At 37.1% G+C, this 23474-nt stretch overlaps 1 protein-coding gene across 1 annotated transcript in view; it reads right to left on the bottom strand.

Moving 5' to 3' along the window:
* Positions 1 to 23381, bottom strand: part of slc20a2 (solute carrier family 20 member 2) — a 35423-nt gene extending 12042 nt beyond the window's left edge. The window contains exons 1-7 of the mRNA XM_008113063.3: positions 23080 to 23381; positions 16938 to 17078; positions 16164 to 16249; positions 11436 to 11532; positions 10241 to 10357; positions 9184 to 9387; positions 7141 to 7732 (exon numbers count right to left, since the gene is read on the bottom strand). Coding sequence (XP_008111270.1) covers positions 7141 to 7732; positions 9184 to 9387; positions 10241 to 10357; positions 11436 to 11532; positions 16164 to 16249; positions 16938 to 17078; positions 23080 to 23368 — 1526 coding nt within the window. The 5' untranslated portion in view covers positions 23369 to 23381. The remainder of the gene's footprint in view (positions 1 to 7140; positions 7733 to 9183; positions 9388 to 10240; positions 10358 to 11435; positions 11533 to 16163; positions 16250 to 16937; positions 17079 to 23079) is intronic.
* Positions 23382 to 23474: the final 93 nt, after the last annotated feature.

Raw genomic sequence — 23474 nt, 5'->3', positions numbered from 1 at the left:
AAACCTCAATTGCAGACTTGCTCTGAGCGGGAAGGAGGGTAGATTTAATTGAAAATCTTGTGTCGTACTACTATGTACTACTATGACCTATTTCTTATGATTAATTAAATGTTGCTTATGAAGCCCAGAATCCATCAACTTCGACATCTAATGTCTTCTCTCCTATTAAAAACATTTCAGATTCCGATTTAATATTTTTCACAGTTTGCTCAACTAACAATAACCCCACCCCCGTTCTCTCTTTCTTTTTTCCTTTTTTTGCTGTATAAATTGAAAGTTTTAAATTTTAAAAAAGTAAAAAAATTCTCAGATTTTATATGACCCCTACATTTGGGCACAAAACCTCTCCAATGTCCCACTTGCCAAGATAAGATTGAAATGTCTGTTTAAAAAGAAACAATATTTGTGTTCTAGTTTTCTCGCCTGTTCTTCCCCGCTACCTTTCTTATAGTCTCTAACTTCATAGTCTCTGAGACTGAAAGATAAGCCTGCATCTATTTTACACTATTTATTTACTATGTGAAGACCGGGGGTGGGGGGGGGGAGACGGGGACGACTGTAATATATTTTAACAAAGTCTTCAATTGACGCTGAACTAACAATGTCCAGTAACTGCAGTCAAACATTCTATGGAACCAAGATAGCTATTATGTAGATAAATGTTATGCATTTAGCTGTTTGTGATTCCTTTATTTTATCACTTTAATCTTATTTATTATGCAATGCTTTTGACACAAAATAAATAAATAAATGTAGGTGGTTTCAAATTTCATGTGGGTAGCATTATCAATAACATTAAATGTGGATCTTGTAGACTGTATTGGGGGGGGTGCTGTTTGCTATGAATTACCATTTAAACAAATGAAATGTGTTTATGTGTCCAGATGAGGCTTTCATTATGGAATTGTTCTGCCTCTTAAGAAGTATTACAAGAATTCTAAATATAAAATTGCAGTCCTCCCATATTTTCCCCACTATCCTTTTTCTTACTAGAAAAAGAAATTCTTTTGGGAGAGAGGAAGATAAAATAGCCATACAATATATTTTGATTGAAAGTGCAAATGATAGGGCTCGTGAATTAATGTGCACAGGCCATTAAGAACTTCGGGAAGTTTTGTTTATAGTCCTTTAAGTGATCAGGCAAGGCTTCTAACTGAACTCTCAGCATCTATATCAAACAGAAACTTTCCCTTCTGCTTTTACTGCAGAAGAAACCCCTATACAGATTATTTGCAGGAGGAGGGGCACTCAAAGCCTCTCCCCTTGAATGGGTTTGCTGAGCCTAGCAACCACCACACAAAACATACCATACGCCCCTGGGCTGCTCAGCATTGCAAGTGCAGAAAAGTAATCTTTCACACACTGCACCTGCCATTACCAATCTTACAGTTTAAGAACTCTTAAAAAGCATACAAAGAACACAAATAAAACATTACTTTTCTGTTTCAAAAGCAGGAAAGCAAATGATGAGTGAAACACACATGCATGCACGCACGCACAAACACCTCAAGAAACATAGCATCCTTGCTAATTATGAAAAAGGGGGCTCAAGTTGTGCAGGTAATTATCACCACCAGGTCAGGCTGCCCTGATTACAGGCATCAGTTTTCCAACCATCCAGCAAGTTGAATTAGCTCTCCAAGCCTGCCAGATACCATCCAATTGGCACCAGTGTTCCAGCTCTGTAGTGCTCAAATAAAGATGTGTTCTGGCCATTTGGGAGGTTAAGTAGGAGAAAACAGATAAATATTTAAACTGCAAAGTGCTACTATCTGAACAAAATCATAGATACTGCTTGTCATATGAGGAAGGAAGGCTCAAAACAACTGCAGCATTTCAGTTTGCATTCCCACTCAGTTTAAAACAGGAAGAACAACTCTAGGAATTACCGTATATTACGTCTAGATCATTTTTTATTTTATGTACATTAAGATATTAAAGGGGAGGAATACTTTTATTTAATCCTAATGAAGGATTAAATGTAATCATCTCTCACCTTTGGTGCCTTACATCTTTCCTTGCCTCCAGTGAACTAAAGACACTGCACATGGCCTCCAAAGGTGAAATGTCACAAAAACAAGATCCAGGACTGACAGGAAATGTAAGTATGGAACTAATTAATTTCTATGCCTAGGATTCTCCTGGAGGTATAATTTAACATAGGAAGAATTAGATATATAAATATTAATACAACTAATCCTAACATGGAAATTAAGACGGTCCACACTCTTAGCAAGACATAAGCCTGGATAAGCATAAGTTGATACTAAAGTAATACATTAACAAAAAAAAGGCTCTAACTGCTTTTTTAAAAATGGAATTCTTCTGAAAAACAAGAAACAAACAAACAAAAAGGGAGCAGAAACCCCTGCAAAATCAGTTGACACTCAAATAAAATGTTAGTCATTATTGTCGTGTAGGGAGAATGTTGTCAAAATATTCAGAAAAATATTTCAGGACATTGGTTAGGTTGTTTAAATGATGGCATGAAAGACAGTGCTAAAATAGCAGAGAAAGCGAAGTTATTCTTAGTATTGATCTTTACAACCGAATATGAAACCTGAACCAGTTGGATATATGTTTGAGGAAAAAAAATTAAGCTCTATTAAAAAATTAAAAATTAAGAAGTCATCCAGTTTGGATGGCATACAGGAGAATGCTCATGAAGTACTCAAATATGACTTTGTTCATATTCTAACCAAAACATGCAATTTGTCATTAAAATTAGTGTTATCACCAGAAGATAAGAAGACAACCAAAGTAGTGTGAAAATTTAAGAAAGGGGAACTGAAGAAAGCCAAAAGAATTACAGTGCTAACATGTAAATGGATGACAACTATTTTTAGTGGTTAGGGTTAGATTGATTAAGAACAGATTGAACTTCACCGTAATTTCTGAACAGGAATGCCCTGCTTTACCAACCTTTTAGAGTTCCCTGAGTGTGTCAGCAAGCATTTAGATCAGAGTGATCCCCAACATGCTATGTACTTGGGATTTCCAAAAATATTTGTGGAGAAAATCTCTAACCAAAATCTTCTGAGCAACCATAGAAGTCATTAGGTAAATTCTTCTCTTATGGATTAGTGGCTGATTAAAGGGCATGGGATAATAGGTAAATATAAACAGACAACAGACGCAATGAAGGTAAGCAAGGAATTGGGTCCTTCAAGAATTTGTATTGGAGCTGTTGTTTTTAACCTGGTTATTGATTATCGGTGAGCAATTTAGTGCAAATAACACCAAATCATTTCTTATTTCTTTAAGCATAGGCCATCCAGCCTCTGCTTAAAAGCCTCCAAAGAAGAAGCCTCCACTCCAACATTAGGAAGTTCTTCCTAATGTTCAGGTGGAATCTCCTTTCCTGTAGTTTGAAGCCATTGTTCCATGTCCTATTCTCTAAGGCAGCAGAAAAGCTTGCTCCGTCCTCCCTATGTCTTCCCCTCACATATTTACACATAGCTATCTAGTCTCCTCTCAGCCTTCTCTTCTGTAGGCTAAACATGCCTAGCTCCTCATAGGGCTTGTTGTCCAGACCCTTGATTACTTTAGTCACCCTCCACTGGACACATTACAGCTTGTCAATATCCCACTTAAATTACAGTGCCCAAAATTGGAGTCATCTGCAAACTTGATGACTATGCCAGGTGTGGTCTGACCAAGGCAGAATAGAGGGGTACATTACTTCCCTGATCTAGACACTATACTCCTATTGATGCAGGCCAAAATCCCACTGGCTTTTTTTAGCCACCGCATGATATTGTTAGTTCATGTTTAACTTGTTGTCCACGAGGACTCCAAGATTTTCACACATACTTCTGTCGAGTCAAGCGTCCCTATCCTGTATCTTTGCATTTCATTTTTTCTGCCTAAGTGGAGTATCTTGCATTTGTCTCTGCTGAACTTCATTTTGTTAGTTTGGGCCCATCTCTCTAATCTATTAAGATCGTTTTGAATTCTGCTCAAGTCTTTTGGAGTATTAGCTATCCCTCCCAAATTGGTGTCGTCTGCAAACTTGATAATCATGTATTCTAACCCTTCATCCAAGTCAATGATAAAGATGTTGAACAGAACCGGGCCCAAGATGGAACGCTGAGGCACTCCACTCATGACTTCTTTCCAGGATGAAGAAGACACACTGGTAAGCACCCTTTGTGTTCATTTACTTAGCCAATTACAGATCCACCTAGCCGTAGTTTTGCCTAGCCCACATTTGACTAGTTTGTTTGCCAGAAGGTCATGGGAGATCTTGTCGGAGGCCTTACTGAAATCCAGATACGCTACATTCACGGCGTTCCCTGCATCTATCCAGCTTGTTATCGAAAAAAGAGATCAGATTAATTTTACTAATGTTTATACTATTGGGTTCTTGTTGTATTAATTGATATGTGATTACTGTCTGTGATATATTATTTATTATATACGTTTATTGCTGTAAGCCGCCCCGAACCCTTTGGGGAGAGAGAGCAGGATACAAATAAAGATGATGATGATGATAATGATGATGATGATGATTATTATTATTATTATTATTATTATTATTATTATTATTATTATTATTATTTAGACCTGTCAAAGTTAAACTGAAAAGCCTTACACATATCCAACCTGGATCTGGGCAAGAAGACAGAACAATCTCCTGAGATTGATAAAAACTGAGCTACCCCCTTTGGGGGGGGGGGGGGGGGATAAAGGATCTAACCTAAGAACAATTCAGTCACTGAGAAAACGCATAACACTTTCCATATTGGCTCTTACTTAAGATACTCAGAAAAAACATAACCACAATCCCAAAACAACACTCAATATCCAATGATCTCATAGGCTTGCCTCTGCCCTCCATTCTGATCTTCCACAATGCCCTGGTTAGAAGAACTACAGAATGAAAGACATAAAATAAAATCCCTAGCTAAGTGATTTTGGACAGATTTTGTCCATCCAAAGCCTCAATATGAGCCAAGGGGACTTGTTCTACAAGAATGCAAGGTGCTAAACATTTGGATCACTCTGTAGGAGACTAGTGAGTTCAAAGCCCATTCCACTTGGCCCAGACTTTCCATGTTCAACCAGCTGACCTGAGAATTTAGCAGTCCTTTGAGGTACCCCTCCCCACTCAACAGAAATAGAAAGTGAGGCTCCCCCTGCCCAAACATAACAGATGTGCCTTACGTATCAGGACCAAGATCAAGTGACTCCCTGCATGTTTATGTGGCCTTGATGGCCATGTTTTCAATATGGATCAACACATGACTGCCCTGAACTTCCAGTAGCAGATTGAAGATTGTTAAGTACTCTGCTTGTAGTTGCACTCCCCATCCCATACTGGTGATTATTCTTCTTGGCTCTTGGGTGGACATTTCTAAGTTGAGAATCTCCAAAAGCTACCAATGCATGGAAAACTTTACTGCTGGGGGAAGTCGCATTATCACAAATTGCCTCGCTGCTCTCTTGTCCTGAAAAGGAGGATGAAACCATTGCAATCCCTTAAATGGAACTTGGCCCAAGGAACAGATTCAACACATGCCACCATCAACCCCAGAAGACCAAATGGCTGACCTTGTACTATTAATGATCCTCCAGGTAAGTAAACCTGAGGTACTCTCTTGTGCATCAGATTTTTCTAAATGTACAAGTATGCTTCCTGGAGGGTCACAGAAGGCCAGATAATCCAATTCAACAACTGACTGTAAGGTCTTCATATGGAATGTCCGCCTGGCTATGAAACAATTTATTATGTAAAAATTTGGTATAGCCCTCCAGTACTTGTTTTTCTTTGGTACCAAGAAGAGTACCAAGCAGGACTCTAAAAATCTTTGCTGATGAGGCACTGTATATTCATCTTTTTGGGTGATCCATGTCCTGAAAACTTTGTTGGTACTTTTCCTGAGCCCTAGGGCTGTACAAAAGAATCCAGGGGCTTCCTGATAAAATCTGTCTTGTATCCGTCTCTCACATTCCTTCACACCCAAGCACCTGGAGATGTTTTACCAGTGATGGGCAACGTTCTGGAGACATGCTCCCATTGGGAACTGTTCCAAGTCAGAATGACTAGTTAGACCTTCTAGTTTGTTTTTTGGAGGAAGCAGCACCACCCTTACTGAACCTAAAGACATTCGCTGTCTAGACTGTGGCTTGGAGGAGGCCCAATTTGATCTAAAAGATCTGAACTCCCTTTGCCTGAAGTGAGATCTGTAGGGACGAAAGGACTGAGCTCCAGATCAAAAAGGTTTCTTTTTCTTTCTTATTTCCTTTCCTTTTCTATGCTATTATTTTGGTAAAGAAGACAACCCTTCCTTTTTATTTTTGGTTTCCACCAATACACCATCCAAAGCCTCACCAAACATTTTAAAACCCTTAAATGGACAAGCAGTCAAATTAGCTTTAAAAGAGACTTCTCTTCATCTTTCAGTGAAAACTAACAGTATATTGCGGGCACAGAAACAAAAGAGCTTCCTTAGGTATAAAACATTTACAGCATATAAAGTTTACTGCAATAGGACACGAACAAAAATAAATACAATAGGTGTTACACCAGGCACCCAACATTAGTGTCAGTCAGAGTTCCAGTTATTTCTCCACACTGATAATAGAATTGTTTCTAAATTCAGGTGGTCTTCCTTTCTCGTGACAATGTCAAGCCAATTTACCAACATATCTCTTGTGTTAGTAGTAGTATTTTATCTTATTATTTAAATGCCTTTCTTCATATGTAATTACTATTGCAACATACTATGGTATGTACTTCTTAGCATCTAGTAACTAACAGCAATATTTTATTATCATTTCATTAAATGTTGCATTTCTTTATTTAAATAAATTGATTTAAATAGTAGTTTTACACAGCTGAACATTTCAGCCACTGCTGAAATGTAGTTAGTGAATCCTAACAGATGCAAAACTTGTGGTAAATCAATTTCACTACATCGATGAGTACTAAAATCAATGAGATATCAGTATGATCAAACTTAGTCATGAAAAGTAATCTGGCTCATGATTAACCATTATCTCATTGGCTTTGTTAATCTTGAGTCTTTAAAAAAAACCCTAAAAGTGTTCTCATGTACAGTCAAAAGATGCAAAGAAATTACAGAATCCTTATATTGCTATTATAAAAACTCACACAAATGAGTACCTCTTACTTACCTAACATCATTGCCACCATGAGCAAAAGATCCAAAACAAGCTGTAAGGATCTGGAGAAAGTGAAAGAGCAGGTGGACTTGTGAGGAGTCTCTTTCATCTCTCTCTTCTTCTGGAAGGTCTTCTGGGGGATGGTTCGGATCTACTAATTCAGAGGCCAATTTCATCTCCACGCCACCTTCCTCTGCTTCAATTTCTGCTTCAGCAACAGCATTACAGTAGCTGGAGTAGCTGTCATACCGAACTCTCTTTTTGGAATAAGAAACTGTGTCTGTCACTAGCTTTTCACTATCTTCTGTAGTCGACACATCAGCAGCCTTGAAGGATGAATGAACTGGCATCCCACAAATGGCGGCAGTGTAGCAGGTGTAACTGTTGTTGCGGCGCAGTAACTTGTAGTTATTTTCTTGCAGAGGCCTGTCGTCATTATTACCTCTGTCTAGATGTATTTTGTGAAGTAAGTCTTTGTATAATCCCGAATCTTTGTGCACAGTATGATATACGTGAATGTCACTCTTCATGTGGCCATCAAAATTAAACGTGCCATTGGAAACAGGAGATTTCACCGTACTGTGTGTCATTGAGAAGGCTCTTCCTGAAATAACATTACAAGTCTTGTTTTTCAAATCCATGGATAGCAGAAGGTTGGCATAGCAAGAAGTATTATTTCTCACGTTTCTATAATATATACTAGCATGCATATTCCATAAACCTCTATCATTCTGCATCTTGGGATAGAAGTAGAAAGAGAGCAAGGCTCTTTTCATTGGGAAGTATGGCTATTTGTCAAGCCTTCTCTTTCCTGAAATAATCAGCTCTTTCTACTGGTCTGTTTTGACAGCTATTCACTTCTAGCATTCCCTGACTGGTTTGCTTTGTCTTTCTCCTCCACTTTCAGATCCCACATTTGAGACTTTATTATTTTATATTACCAATTTTGTTGTTTTTGTGTGTCTTCAAGTAACTTCCTGCTTACAGCAATTTTAAGGTGAATCTACCACCTATGTTCAGAGGGGGTTTGACTTTACCTTTCCCCCTGAGGCTAAAACAATGTGACGTCTTGCAGAAAGTGACTTGCAGGGCAGGGATTCAAACTTTTGTCTCCAGAATCACAGTTGAATGGTCAAAGCACTACATCATCCTGGCTCAGTTTTAGCTGTCATAAATGAATAAACACATTTTTCTTTCTATACCTTTACTTTAGCTACAAACGTAAAATGTTTTACCACCATTTTTAAGAAAAATAAAGCACTAGCTTGCTCTATTTATTAAAAGTGCCTGTGTTTCAGCTGTAACTTTCCTTCCTATTCTCAAAGGCTTTAAAAATCCTTGCTGCCTGAACAGGTAAATGTCAAAAGGCACTGGCTGACAGCACTAGCTGGAAGGCCTACTAACTTTTGATGTGTGCCATTTATCTGTTTGTTGAATTAGGCACAGAGCTATGAAAGTAACAAAATAAATAAACCCATATTCAAATCAAGGGGCCAGCAGAGATGGGGGAGAGAACAGATATATATTATATATTATGGGACATTGTATGTATAATGACAGGTGAAGCCTAGGTAAGAGGATGGTGCAGGAATAGGAAGGTCTGATGGAAAGAGAGGGCTAAATGATGAACAGGACAAAAGCTAAGAATTAATATCATTTAAAGAGGGAGATATCAAGTTGCAAAGAAGCTTTCAGATGGATAAAACACTGTTCAATATCTCTAAGACACCACTATAAATTCAACTATTTTAAAATTATATTGTTTTTTATTACCAAAATCCTACAAACTGATTTGACTGTAACTATAACAATATCATTCAACACAACTCATAGCTAATGTAAAAAAAATGAACAAGCCTATGTTAGAAAAGAGCATGAAGAAAATGCACACATTCCTTTGGATTCCCTCGACTATAGTGATAGAAAGGGATAGCTATCTGTAGCCTTGTATCACTTACACCCATGAAAGGAACCACCAGTAACAAGCATGCAATGGAAACAAGAAAAAAAGTTTGGGGGGGGGGGGGGGGAGATTAGATGCTCTTGGTTTCTTACCATATGGTACACGTGGATGATTACCATTTGCAATACTATCAGATACACCAGCGTCTTCGGTTCCAGAGCCAGTGAGAGGAATAGTACTTTCATCTGTTGCTTTGGCACCAGGGAGTTCTTTAAAGACAGGCAGATCTTCATCTTGAAGTTTATCAAGGCTTTCGTCAGATATTTTTGACAATGCACCTTCTTTCTTTAACCGACCTAAGGAAAATCCAAACTTATGAACCATGAAAGATATCTTGTAATCTAAACCACTGCCCTTTGCAGCAGTGGTGACATTTAAATAAACTGTCCATAGTGGTATTCTACCCTTGCCTTTCCATATAACAATCAAGAAAATAAAAAAAATGTTTCCACTGCCTCAACTTTCTAACGAGTCACTATATTTTTCTGAGCTGCTTTTTCTCAAATGTAGGGCAGCTTAGATATTATAGATATTTCTCATCCAAACAGTAATGAATGCTGACCCTCCTTAACTTCCAAGAACAGACAGATGCCTTTAGGATGTTTTGGTCTTATATGCTGGAGTTCATATAACAAACACATACATTATGTTTTAAGCAATGACAATTCCAGTCCAGGCTAGGTTTATTTTTTTAAGTTAGTGATATACAGAATATGCTTTTAAAAAGTGGTTTTGTGTATACATCTTATTTCTCGTATTCCTGACATTTTCAAGTGCTTTTGTGAATGGGGTTTAAACAAATCAGTTATTCTTGAAAGCCTCCAAAATTTGTTTTCTGGAGTATTTTTGAACCTGAATTTTAATTGTTTTCCCTATGAGTGCCAAAATGTTCAAATTAATTCTGCTTGCAGCCTGCAAAAAAGGGATTGGCCCCTGCTGGTTGCACTTCCCTCACCTTTGTTTTATATAAATAAACAAACAAGCACTTTAGCTAACAGCAGCAGTACAAGAAACTAAACCCAAACATTTATAGCAGAAGGCAAAGAAACCACTGGTATAAAGAAAAAGATTTAGTGCAATGGAAATCCACCCGAAAGATTTTAAATGTGTTTTACCTTCCCGCACCCTCCCACCCCTCAGGAGACATACTTGCTATTTTTCTTTTCATCCATGGACACACAAATATCCAGACTAAGGCAGCAATTACTAGTGATACACCAATTGATATTAGTGCTATCGCCCACACAGGAAGAGTGATTCCTAGGACTGAAAAAGGAAGAGAATAAAATTATATAATTGAACACGCATTTGCTACAATTGCAATATGCTCTTGCCATGAGCTGAAGGGGACTGGACATGGAGGGAACAGAAGAGGATGAGGAACACCGACAAATAAAGCACGAAATCCTTAAATCAGGATGCTTGCTCTGTAACTTCTGGATTAAAAAAACACCATTCTGCACAACATGCTGGTGCTATTATAAATATAGGCAGAACACTGTGTCTCCACCACCTGTGGATCACATGAGATGATTTCCTACTACTGAATGCCATCAGACGCAGTGTCAGCTGTATAATTAATACAATGTCCATTTGTGTCAGTTTACAAGTTTAACATAATGCAGGTGGTGTTCTCTTATGCATTCAAAACAGCAAGGAACTATTTCAGGTTGTGAATATGCTTATTTTGAACTGCATGAAAATTCTCCCTTAGGCAGGAAAAAATATCAAGAAAAACATTGGCCGCTGACATTTCAAAGGTGAAGTGCAAATGTGATAAACACACATTTGGGAACACATACAGTACACATTAACACTTGCTGAGTTGCGAGCGAAAGCAATTCCATGCTCAGTGTACACTTGGTGGGTTTGTTTCCATGTGACATGACCCAAGAGAACTATGATAACCAAGGAGAACACACAGTAGTTTGTCAGACTTTTCATGAACCCCCCCTACCTACAGATATGACTTTTTTACAGAAGTAAAAATAAGGTGAGGCATATTTCTAGAACACCTTTTTGTTGTAACCATTGTTAGGTTAAATCCAAATTTAGTTAGCTGCAACTGGGTTGATGGGAGCAGACTTCCCAGGTCTTTCTTACCTGTGCAGCCACTCCAGCATCCAGTAAATGTCACAAAAAGCATTGGAAGGGACTCTACAGAAGCTGTGGGCCAAGGAGGGGGGGAATTATCCTTGAACCTAGGTTGAAGAACCTATCATAAGGAGTCCTTCAGACCACAGAAGGCAGATCCTGGATCCAACACATCCATAATAGAATGATGAGTTTTCAAGATTTATAATAGTGCTTTCATAGTAGACCTCATATGTGAGATAATACTCACCTGGGGCACCTGTATACATTATAGAGAATACATTAATCGTTATTGTAGCAGCATAGAACACTGGAAGGGCACGAAGACCATTGGGTACAGGGTCCTCCTGCATAAAAAAATGGCATACTCAAATCCTGTCACAATAAAAAAATCAGCATAATCCAATAAGAATTGTATGACTCTTTTCTTAGATAAAGGTCCTATTCTGATGTGTCAGAAACAAACACAAGCATGTTCCCATGATGGGAATAAAATGGCCCTATAATTCTCAGTATCCCAAAGAGCATAGCCAATGGTCAAGGGTGTTGAGAGTTGTAGCCCCCTGATATCTGAAAGACTTGCTTTACTTCCACCCCCTTGCACTAACCCTAGGGAATTAAGTCTCATTTTAAGGGCAGATGGGGAGAATCTGAATGTCAGACTTGCATTCTCCCAAAACAAATTGTCTTGTTTTCTAGCCCATAGGGCACAAACCCAAGCATATTTCCATGATGGGAACAAAGTGGTCTCACAACTCTCAAAGTCCTAACAGAACACACTAATGGATGGGGATGTTGACAGTTGCAACCCAATGATATCTGATGGACTATTTCAATTCCACCTTTGCACCAACTCATGAGAATTAAGCCTCATTTTACAGATAGGTGCTGAGATCAGCAGAATCTCATGGTCGGGGAGGAATTCTTCAAAAGCAATCTGCCTTGTTTTCTAGCCCATAGGTAATCCACATCTTTTTATGAGTTCAGCCACACAGCCTAAGAAATACTCAGATACAAGATTCAGGACAACATAATAGAAATTCTTAACCTGGTGCTATAAATGCACATCTCAGGATCCAAGAGTTGGATGCGAGAAGATAAAAATTTTAATTCAATATCCTTCCTTTTATTTTGATAGCTGTGATCAAGTGCATTTTTTCTAGGAAGGGTGTAGCTTTTATCAGACTCTCAAAGGGATCTGTGATTCTCCAAATATTAGGAACTAATGCACAAGGACAAGTTCTCTAAGTATGGAACTCTCTTCCCAGAGAGAACTGGCAGGGGATGAAATAATCATCAGGAGATGGGCTAGTTCTTTCCTTCCCTACCTCATACCCAAGTTAGTCTTTTGACCAGGCCAAGAGGCAGACTGCCAAACACATCATTTTTAATAGCAAAACGGAAGTCTATATTTGCTATTTCATATTCAGCAATTGCTGAAATGAGGAAAGGGTCAAAAAAGGTACAGTTTTTCAAATTGCGCCCAAGCTATTCTAGTATCCCTACACATTACACTTCATTTCTTTTTTCCTTTTTCACATGCTTTCACCTGACTCACACTTCCAGCAACAAACTTTGTTGGTATTTTATTAAGAAATCCAAACAATTACAAAAAATATGTTTTTAATTTCATACTCAATCCCTTACACTTTACATAGCAAAATTCTTGCTATAGAGAAGGGAAAATCTTGCCATCAAAATCATATAAAGAGCACATACAAGCCAAACAGATACTGTTGGCATATCTTCTTCTTTCATTATATTGAATGGGCACAAGGAAATCTTTTACTTCAGTTCTAATTCCAGTTTTTCATCACACCCAACCAAACAAATCCCAAAGCGTGGTAAATATATGGTTTCTTGAAATATACTGTCTTTGAACCCAAGAGTTATAGATGGAAAATATATTTAATGTAAAGACAGAGAGAGAGCATGATAATGACAAAATGATATAAACACTAACCTACTAACAGTCTAAATGAAAACGTAGAACTTTCTTGATAGATATTAATAATAAATAATTTAAGAAAAGATTTAAAATAATCTGTTATGAAAAATTAAGTTTAATTTCCACTGAAGAAAAACTGGAAAAGAATATATGAAGACCAGGAAACAATGTGAGAAGACATAAGAAGATACAACCAATGGACTTAAAATTGTTACAGTCCTCAATATTTTATGAAATATGTGTTAAAGAAAAAGAGATTAAGACTTAGTTTTAACAATAATGTTGTAAAAGAACTCCTCATACCTCAACAACCTCCACCCTCTTTGTTTTCTCCTCATGTCATACTATACATTTGTAAAGATGCAATTAACCAATAGTTAATCTATTATCCCCAAATTTTTCCTTAGCCGTCCCTTATTCCCCTACCCCCCACTTTCCTAGTAAATGTTTAATAAAAATTATTTGGAAGAAAATACAAAGAGAATTTGTAGCTCTGTGGGAAACAATTATACAAGTGAATATCTATATTTGGTTCCATCATCCAAGACTGACTTTGACCCTCTCAACAGCAGTATATCAACAGCAGTTCAGAAGGGGGAAAGGTTTTCAATTCTACCTAAGGCCCCTTTTATACTGTCATATAATCCAAATTATCAAATCAGATCATCCACATTATCTGCATTGAGCTGGATTATGTGATCTTAGGTAAAGGTAAAGGTTTCTCCTGATGTTAAATCCAATCATGTCTGACTCTGGGGGTTGGTGCTCATCTCCATTTCTAAGCCGAAGGGCCGGCGTTGTCCATAGACACCTCCAAGGTCATGTGGCCGGCATGACTGCATAGAGCACCGTTACCTTCCCGCTGGAGTGGTACCTATTGATTTACTCACATTTGCATGTTTTCAAACTGCTAGGTTGGCAGAAACTGGAGCAACAGCAGGCGCTCACTCCGCTCCCGGGATTTGAACCTGGGACCTTTCAGTCTGCAAGTTCAGCAGCTCAGAGCTTTAACACACTTTGCCACCGGGGCGATCTGATCTTACACTGCCATGTATCCCAGTTCGAAACAGATATCTGGATTTTATATGGCAGTGTAGAAGGGGCCTTAGTCAACAGAAAGAACAAACACAGCCATCCAATGTGATGCACAAAACTACAAGCTGTAAAATAAAGCACTGTACTTAAACTAAGATTGAGCGTTATTCTAAATTCCTGGTTGCTTTTTTATTACTGTAATTTTGTAGTTAAAAGAGGGAATCGGATATTGTAGCTCACAATACATGAGGACAAAAATCTTTTTCTAAGCCCTCCTTGAAACATTTGCTTCAGGGAAGAGATTTAGCCTAATGGAGAAAGAGACATGCACCCTACTGTCAAACTCTGTTTAGACATCTCTCTCAGATTTTAAAATGCCATTGGCTTTCAAGCTTACAGGCAAATTCAGAATGCTTATAAACTCCATAATTAGAACCACTGGATTTACCACTTGAATGCTGATGTCCTTAAATGCAGGGTACTGAAACCTTAACATTGGCTGGTGTCCCTGAAAGGCCTTCTTTTTCTTTATGATATGACACAATAAATGAATCATACATATGCTTACCTATTTATTAAGCACATGGCATAAATATATTCACCATCTGACACCTACTCATTCTGGTTCCTGTTTAGTTGTTGTCACTGGACTATACATAATTTCAAATGAATGTAATAATGAGACAAGCATCCCAAATTATTATTTTTACATAAAAGATGCAGAAAGAGGGAGTACTGGCTTTTTTGGCAAGTGATATTTGCAAAGTTGATTTTTGAACTGCAGAGATACACTTGGTGTAGGCATATATCTATACACACTCTGGGCTGAGAACTGAACCCTGTAACCATGATTGTTTATTTATTTTAGATCCATTCTTCTCCTATAATGGGACTCAAGTGGGGCTCACAAAAGAAATAAATTAAAATCCAAGAATAAAATTTAAAAACAAAAAAAGTACAAAATTATTTTTAAAGCACTCAAAAGGTGTTTTTATTTTTTTTTAAGTATATATACCCCAATAAGAAGCCTCACTGAAATGGATTACTATGTATAATATATACATTGAAAGTGCCATGCCAAAAAATTGACCCAATAAAATTGGATAAAGTTATCCACAGATAACAGAATCATAAAGCTGGAAGAGAACCTTGTGGACCACCCAGTCCAACCCCTCCATCACCTGCCCTTGATTTATACATGAGGTCGACTTAGACTTAAGCATATACAGTACATATCAAAAATCTGCCTAAACAAACATATCTTGGAGTACTAGGGAAAGTAATAGCAGGAGCATAGCCTCCCACAGAAAGGAACCCAGAGGATGAGATACATCTTTCTTTCTTTTTCTCACCAAGAGAGCCTGTGATGGTAATAAGGCCAATAAAAAGCCCTACCATGTACACACTATGATTGTGGCAGGTTTTCATGAGAGTGATGACCTCATGGGATGAGGGTGAATTTGCCTGCAATGACCATGTCTCTGCAGTTTTTACATTTACTCTGTCCCAGTGAATGTTAAAAAAAACTGTCCAGACTGCTACTGGCACATTTCATACCTTAAAATTAGATGGCAATAGAACTCTAGAGGTTAAAATCTTGCATTTGGATAGGAATCATGCAGCTGTACATATGTCATTGGATTGCATGGTCAAGTAGGCCTACTCAGCATACCAAATGGTAAAGATTACCAATAGTTGTAAACTAACAACATCTGGAAAGCATAATTTAGAACATTATGCAAGTTTAACTTAAACAATTTAGACATTCTTCAATAATTTTTTAGATCTGTTAATGTGCATACATCTCTTGAAGACTACAGATGCTTGGGGACTATGTTCATCCATAAAAATGTCAAAAACAGAAGGTTGTTTCTGAAACACATTTTGACTCTGTGGAGGGTTGCTGAGGCTACATGATAGGAAATTGCCTTTGTCACATATTTTACAGTCTTACCAGCAACATTAAGAATAGAGAGGACAAACATAGTCACTAACCTTATTTAAGATGCAGAATCTAATAAGCAAAAACAGTACACCAGACATCATCCCAGATAAAAGAGGGGAGATAAACCAAGAAGCAACTGAATAAAAACAAAGATAGGCATAATTATTCAATAAGCAACAACAACAACAAATGATAATCTTTGAACAATGCATATTTATGGTATTTTAATCCTGACTATAGCAGAAATGTGGTTGATTTTTTTAAAAAGAGGATTGACATGACCTAGCAGATTGTAAGAATGCTTATGTTCCATTGATTTTCATGAGTGTGCTAAGTATACATTTATGTCACTTCTACATAAATCAGAGTGGCTGCAAAATGATTGATGTTGTGTGGGCAACATCAGCAAAATGTTGATTTTTTAAAAACACATACACACATATATCCAATCCAGTGTTGGAATCCTTGTCCATGAGAAAAAATAGCATTGATTTAATAGCCACATTAAAAATGTAGGTTCTTTTTCAAGGCCAAAGGTAAACCAAAAAGTTAGAAAGGTTCTACATGCAGCCTTTAAAAAGCATGCCTGGCCTATATTTCTGTTATACGTAAAGAATTCTGTTGAGTGCAGTGTGAATTTGCACAAAGTAATTTCAATTAATACTATCAGCTTCAAGTAGCTGTACTGAAGTAACAAAGTACTCTAGAACACTAAAACAAAAGTATAGTAAAATTATAAAATGCTATTTCTACAACTCTTTTTTTTAGTCAATGCATGATTGTGCACAAACCCTTACCAAAAACAACTAGGAAATGTCAATTACCAATCTTGACAAGTTCCATCCACTGGACTCCTTTTGTTCCAATTGCAACTAATGAGAATCCAATGGTAGCACCTACAATGCAATGTGTTCCGGATATTGGGAGTTTCAAGAAAGATGCTATCAGTTGCCAAACAGCAGATCCTAAAATTTAAAGCAGGGACAAGAAAGTAGTATCAAAAACAACAAACATTTTTACAACTTGTCAGCATTACTGTTTGAAAGTGCATACTTCCCAACTCATAGTAAGCTGTTAATTGTGAGGGGCTTTGTGTTCATGAGCAGTCACAGAACATTTCTGCAAAGAATTAAAGAGCACAAGTATCACCTTTGTTTTACACTGCTTTTGTTCACTTTGTGTTACAAGATGTACTCCAGGAAATCTAGACTGTGTAAACTGCAATAATATTTTTGGCTGAACATATTTCTGCCTGATTTAATGTACATACTTCCACATGAAACTAAAATGAAATAAAGGTGGATTACTTTAAGGCAACTTATTAACTTTTACAACATTCCAAATTTTAAAAACCCACAATAAGGTAAGCAATAACATGTAACAATCTGGATTACCAGAATCCTTATAAAACATGAATATGTAAGAATTTTAGAAAAAGGACAAGTTAGAAAAACTGGTGAAGTTACTGAATGCAATAAGCAACTTTAACATAAAATTTCTGTTCACTGCTAACTTAAAATCAAAAGCTTTAAAATAATTCATAAACTTAGTTCTAGAAACAAATTATCATTTAACTGGAAAAAAACATAATAAATGCATCTCACAAAAAAACATTTTGACAAAATCTTCATTAGAGGGATAGGGAACCTCTTGCCCCCCTATAGGTAGTATAACACCTATCACAAATGATTCCGTTGAATAAAGCCAAAGAAGCTGGAGTCCCACAGCATCTTGAAAACCAGGTTTTTTGTCCATGTTATAAGGGGAAGTTCACCAACCTATTTCTGTTAAAAAGAAATCAATACATGCTGAAATGCATGATTTTTTTACTGATAATGTCAGTATCATGCTCTTTAAAAAGACAAAAATTGTTTAATATTGTATTGCCTAAGTTATTCTATTTTCTATAATACGGGGTGTTTGAAAAAGAACTCCCTATTCACCATTTAAATTAAATGGTAAATAGGAGTTCTTTTTCAAACACCCTGTATAAAAGAGAGGATATATAACAGATGATAGATGTACTGAATAGTAAGACAAAGAATGTTAATATGCAGGCTTCCAACATCAATCAGGAAAGCGCCTAATTTTTCAATGTCAAGTTTCATAGGAAGTTCCACAAAAGTCTGCCAAATTCATTATCTACATGATAGCACAGTGAATTTGTACATTGCAAATTTGTACATTGCAAGCTGAGACTACACAAGAATTTATTGCTTTGAAAAGCAGTAAAGCAATGCTCACATTTCACTCCCAGAATAGCCAACTTGTTCATCTCATCTTTAGAGGAAACCATCAGTACCAAATACAAATCCTTTGTAAAGTCAACAAGTAGAATTAATATTTCCTAACAAGATTCCTGAAGAACTTTTCCAAACCTAGATATGTTGCCCTTCTCCTCCATATCCTACAAAATATAATAATCTCACAATTAGCCTCTAATGTCTTTCCATCCATCGTTTGAATATTGTGATATCTTTCCTCATGGAGTAAGAAAAGTAATTCATTGTTAACTGGCTAATTTATCTCACTTGTCTGGGTATAGGTAAACCAGAAGGCCACATCTAGATGCCCCAAAAAACAAACCATGGGTGCAAACTTCATAGTTCATTTAACTCATTTCTGCTAGCAGCAGATGAAATTGGCAACAAACACCAACAATAAATCCTACAAACCATGGCTAATTGTGTGAACACTGGCACAGAAAAGTAACCAAAGTTGCTGAAATAAAATAAAAACTAAAAAGTGGAAAATAGAATTGCATATAATGACTGAAATTGACTCAGGTTCAAGTGATTGAATAACAGCACCTGAACACTGAACACCCAAGGGAGGTAGCTGGAATATGACTAAGTTAGCCACATCCACGGATGTTCCCATGGTTGTGGTCCTAATTACACTGCAAATTTGCATAGGAAATTTTATTCCATACCACCGGATTAAATAATCATTGATACCAAGATGTGAGAGAAACAGAACATGATTCTGGATATTGCTTCTGCCTAGTTCTGCTTTGCTATACAGGTAGGCAGACATCAGGCTTGTGGGATGTCTTCCAACCACCATCTACAACCAGGTGCAAAAGAGTGGCCTGGGAAGACAGAGATAGAATTGGGGGATAAGGTTTCTCAATCAAACTTGTATTTCAACTAACATTTTAAATTGATGTGGATCTAATTTAGAAGTTAGGCAGAGTGAGTGACTTCAAATAGCAGGATCTTCTCCCTTGTGACCCAAGATTAGGTTGAAAGAGAAAATACTTGGGCCAGGAGAGCTAAGGATGCTAGTGCTGGTTGCTAGTCCATTACCAAAGAGGAGAAGATGATACTAAATTATATATAATGCTGAAAATATCCTTGCGGTCTTAATTTCTTGTGCCTGTGCAGAGTGGTCATAGCCTTTTGAGATTCAGTGGTGCCAATCAGAATCAGTGTCAAACAAGGTAAGCAATACAATTAATAGTGATCTGCCAGCCCAGCTTTTGTATAAAATAAGGAGCGCTTATCTCAAATTGGTCTTACAATTTGAGACACAGAAGGTGTAATCCACCCATAAAAACTACACATCACTGTCCCTCCTGACAGTTCCAGATATAACGAATAATTGGAAGCAGGAAGGATGGGCAAACATTCCAATAACACAATGTAACACGATTTTTGTTCCTGGGTTATAAATGTCATCTTAATTGGTTCTATCATAAAAACAGGGAAAGGGATTATTAAACATTCTGCAGCACATTTTGCTATAGTTTTTCGATGAATATCTCATAAAGTCTCAAACATTCAACATAGTTTGTGGCAGCCACAAAAACAAAGTTTCTGGAGTATAACAACTACTTTCAAAGTAACTACTGCACAATTAAACATGAATACATTTTTAAACAAGAAACATTTTTTTCAAATTTTGTTACATAGTATAAAAGAACATAAGTACTTCTGTTCTTTTACAAGCTCAGAACATATGGAAGATTTGCATGAGACCTTTCTTCATACATACAGCCCCTTCACTCTTCCTTTGTACAATTAGCAATTAAATCATTAAACAGTCAATTAATAATTACATCCTGCTCTGTCTGAATCAGAATACTATGGTTACCAGCTTCAGGGCAAGTTAGATTAACCAACCTCACAGCACGGTAACTATGATTTTCCTACTATGATGGAAAAAAGAAAGTATGATTAATAAGACACTTTTTGGTAGGACAGACCACATATGAAGACCAATAAGAGACTATGACCTTACTGCATATAATTGATGAATCAGACTTTTGGTCTCCAGTGTGCAAAGAAAAGTGATCCCTGTGGCAGGGCATTTTGTTGAAGGTAATATCTTACTATAGCTGTAAAATTAATAGATAGAAGAACAAGTAATTTAAACAAAACAAAAAAGGAAATGAATTATAATCAAACCACCAACTTTTCAGGGTAGATATAGCCCAATTTTCTTTTTGGGGAGTGGGGTATGTATGTATGTGTGTGTGTGTGTTAAAGCTTTGCACTGGGCCCAGAGAAATTATGCCTGGACCATATCCTACTCACTTCCATGTAGTCTTCATTCATTTCCCTCCACAGACAATGCTGCTATGTTATACATCTCTAATGTTCTAACACAGTTTATTTATTTTAAACTTTAAACATTTTTGTTCTAAATATAATTGTGCCATTTGGATCTTAATGGCTGAATTGTAGGAAAATATCAGAGTATACTTATTACACCTCACTTTTACAATGAACATAAAAATAGTGCAGATTTATTGCCAATCAGCCTTCTTCTGAGATTGTTCATCTTACATGAAAATTCACAGGTGTAGAAATAAAAGGTGTTTTGAGTTATTTTTCAGATTTGTTTCAAGACTACAAAAATGCATGCTATCCTATTAATGCAACTGAATAGCGATTGCATTCATGAATTCTCCATTCCACTATCATCAATAGTGGTGTAATCCTTCCAGCTCACTGTGTTCAGGTACTTCAATATTCATGCTACACTCACTCTGATAGGGAGCAGCTTAGACTTTCAATTCATCTATGACAACCATATGTCTGTCCAAATTAGTTTCTGGTTCTATCCATGCTGTAGAGTACACTCTGGTTGCAATTTTCTGCCCTGGGTGGGATAGTAGAGATCTGAGTGTAGAAGTAGATACTTCTCTGCCACCACTAGGTCTACATAGGGTCACCCAGCAAGTAATCCTGAGTGATTGGGGGTCCTTCAGTGCACAGCCATACAAGAACAAAATTAAATTATTCAATAAACCACTGTGAAGAACTTACAAAACGTTTTGCATATAATTGCTTGGGTCTAGTTTAATTTCAAATAATACAATGGAATGGTGATGGCTTTGGTCATCTTGTTGGATGACCTACAACAGAAATAATACAGGTGTGTCCCTGTTGGACATCTCAGTGGCTTTCAATACAATTAGCCATAGTATTCTTCTGGGCTGCCTTTCTAGAATGAGACTTGGAGGAACTGTTTTACAGTGGCTTCAGTCCTTCATGGGGGGCTACATTCAAAAGGTGGTGTTGGAGGACTCCTTCCAAACTTCCTGACCATTAATCAGGTGTATCTCTCAGAGTTGGTTCTGTTCCCCAGGTGTTTACATGCAACTGCTAGGAGAAGTCATCTTGAAATCCAAAGTTCAGTATCAAAAGCTGACAGATGACATCCATCTCTATTTCCCCCTTTCATCTAACTCCAAGGAGGCTATTTCAGTACTGAATCAACCTTTATTCTCTATAACAGATGGGATGAAAAATAATTAAAACTTTATTCAGAGATGCACCTGGTTAATCAAAAGGCAGACAGGGAAGATAGAATTCCATTGCCTCTGAAATGGTTCATGAGTTGGGTACACTCTTGGACTTTACCATGAGGTTTTAGCATTGGTAAGGAGTGCATTTGTCCCATTAAAACAATTACACCAGCTACACCAGTTTCTTTAAATGTCAGATCTAGTTATGATAATATGAACATACTCCATGTACGGCTGTTTCTGTAGCCATCTAGAAACTTCAATGTGTCCAAAATACTGCAGCAAGACAGCTGACTAAGGCTGACTATAGTAAACGTATAATTCCCTTATTCAAAGAGCTTCACTGGCTACCATTCAAAGTGCTTATTTGCCATATAAAGCTTTAAAATATAAGTTTGTCTGAGTACTAAGATCTTAAAAGGAGGGCTTTTTTTCAGTCCCACCACCCTCAGGTACTTCTGATGAGAACTCGAAAAAGTATCTTCTCGGTGGCTGCTCAAACTCTTTTCTCAGGGAGGCTGATTGGTCTCTCTCTGCTCTCCATTCACCAGCTGGCAAAGATTTGCTTCTTTAAACAAGTCTTTAGTTTTAAACTGTCATGATGTTTTAATAAGTAATGTTTTATTTCCTTTAACTGATCTAAATTAAGATTTCGGTTGTTGTTAAATGCTTTTTTTAAACTTCTGTGTTACAGTTTTTAGTTATTTTAAGGTGCTATATAAGTTTCTTACATGGTCCTGTGTTAGAGGGAGGGGGGAAGAGTAATAATTAATTAAAATGTGTATACATCCCCAGCCTTTATTCAAGATAAGGCATGGAAGTTGACATTCCTCAACCAAAGTTCTAATTAAACATTACAACAGTGTTGTTTTTCACTGTAGTTAAATGTTTACCAGATCTAAATTCTGATCATGAGGAACCTGCATATTTCAACTTTCATTAATGTCAGTACCAATAAAAAGGAGAACAAATGTTGACAAGGACAAAGAGAAAGAACTTGAGCCTAGAGTGTATTCTCCACACTTTATCACTACTGAACTCTTAAAAATAAGGGCCCACAATAGCATTCTGAAACAGCAAATGTACACATTAAAGAATATGACTGACAGTGGAAGAGGATGCTCCATTACTTGGTTCTTCATTAGGTGATGTGACTAAGCGGATAGAAAAACCATGCAAGAAAAAGTAGATTTAAAAACAAAATTACTTACCAACCATCGCACTAACTTCTCCTGCCATCAGTAGATCCACAGTGCTGTTGTACAAATTCACATCTATTATACCTTTACGAATAGTTTCGCCTACTTTTGCTCCTAGCAGCACTGAACCAGTAGTTTCAAATATGGAAGCAAGAATACAGGCCTGGCGTAAGGTCACCACACCAGAGCCCACAGCCGTACCAAAAGAATTGGCAACATCATTTGCGCCAACTGAGAATGCTAAGATGAAAGCAATAATAAAACCGACAATAACCATCCACAGATATTCTTCCAACGCCATCTTTGTGGGTGCTGTTGTAGATGTTTCCCCTTTGTAAATATTTAATTAGGCAAAACTGAGGTTTCAGTGAGAGATTTGTAAAGCAGATTTCTTGTACACAATGAGT

The sequence above is a fragment of the Anolis carolinensis genome, chromosome 6, assembly GCF_035594765.1.
Source record: "Anolis carolinensis isolate JA03-04 chromosome 6, rAnoCar3.1.pri, whole genome shotgun sequence".
Taxonomy (NCBI): Eukaryota; Metazoa; Chordata; class Lepidosauria; order Squamata; family Dactyloidae; genus Anolis; species Anolis carolinensis.
The sequence above is the reverse complement of the archived record's forward strand: the minus strand, read 5'-3'. Positions and strand labels throughout refer to the sequence as shown.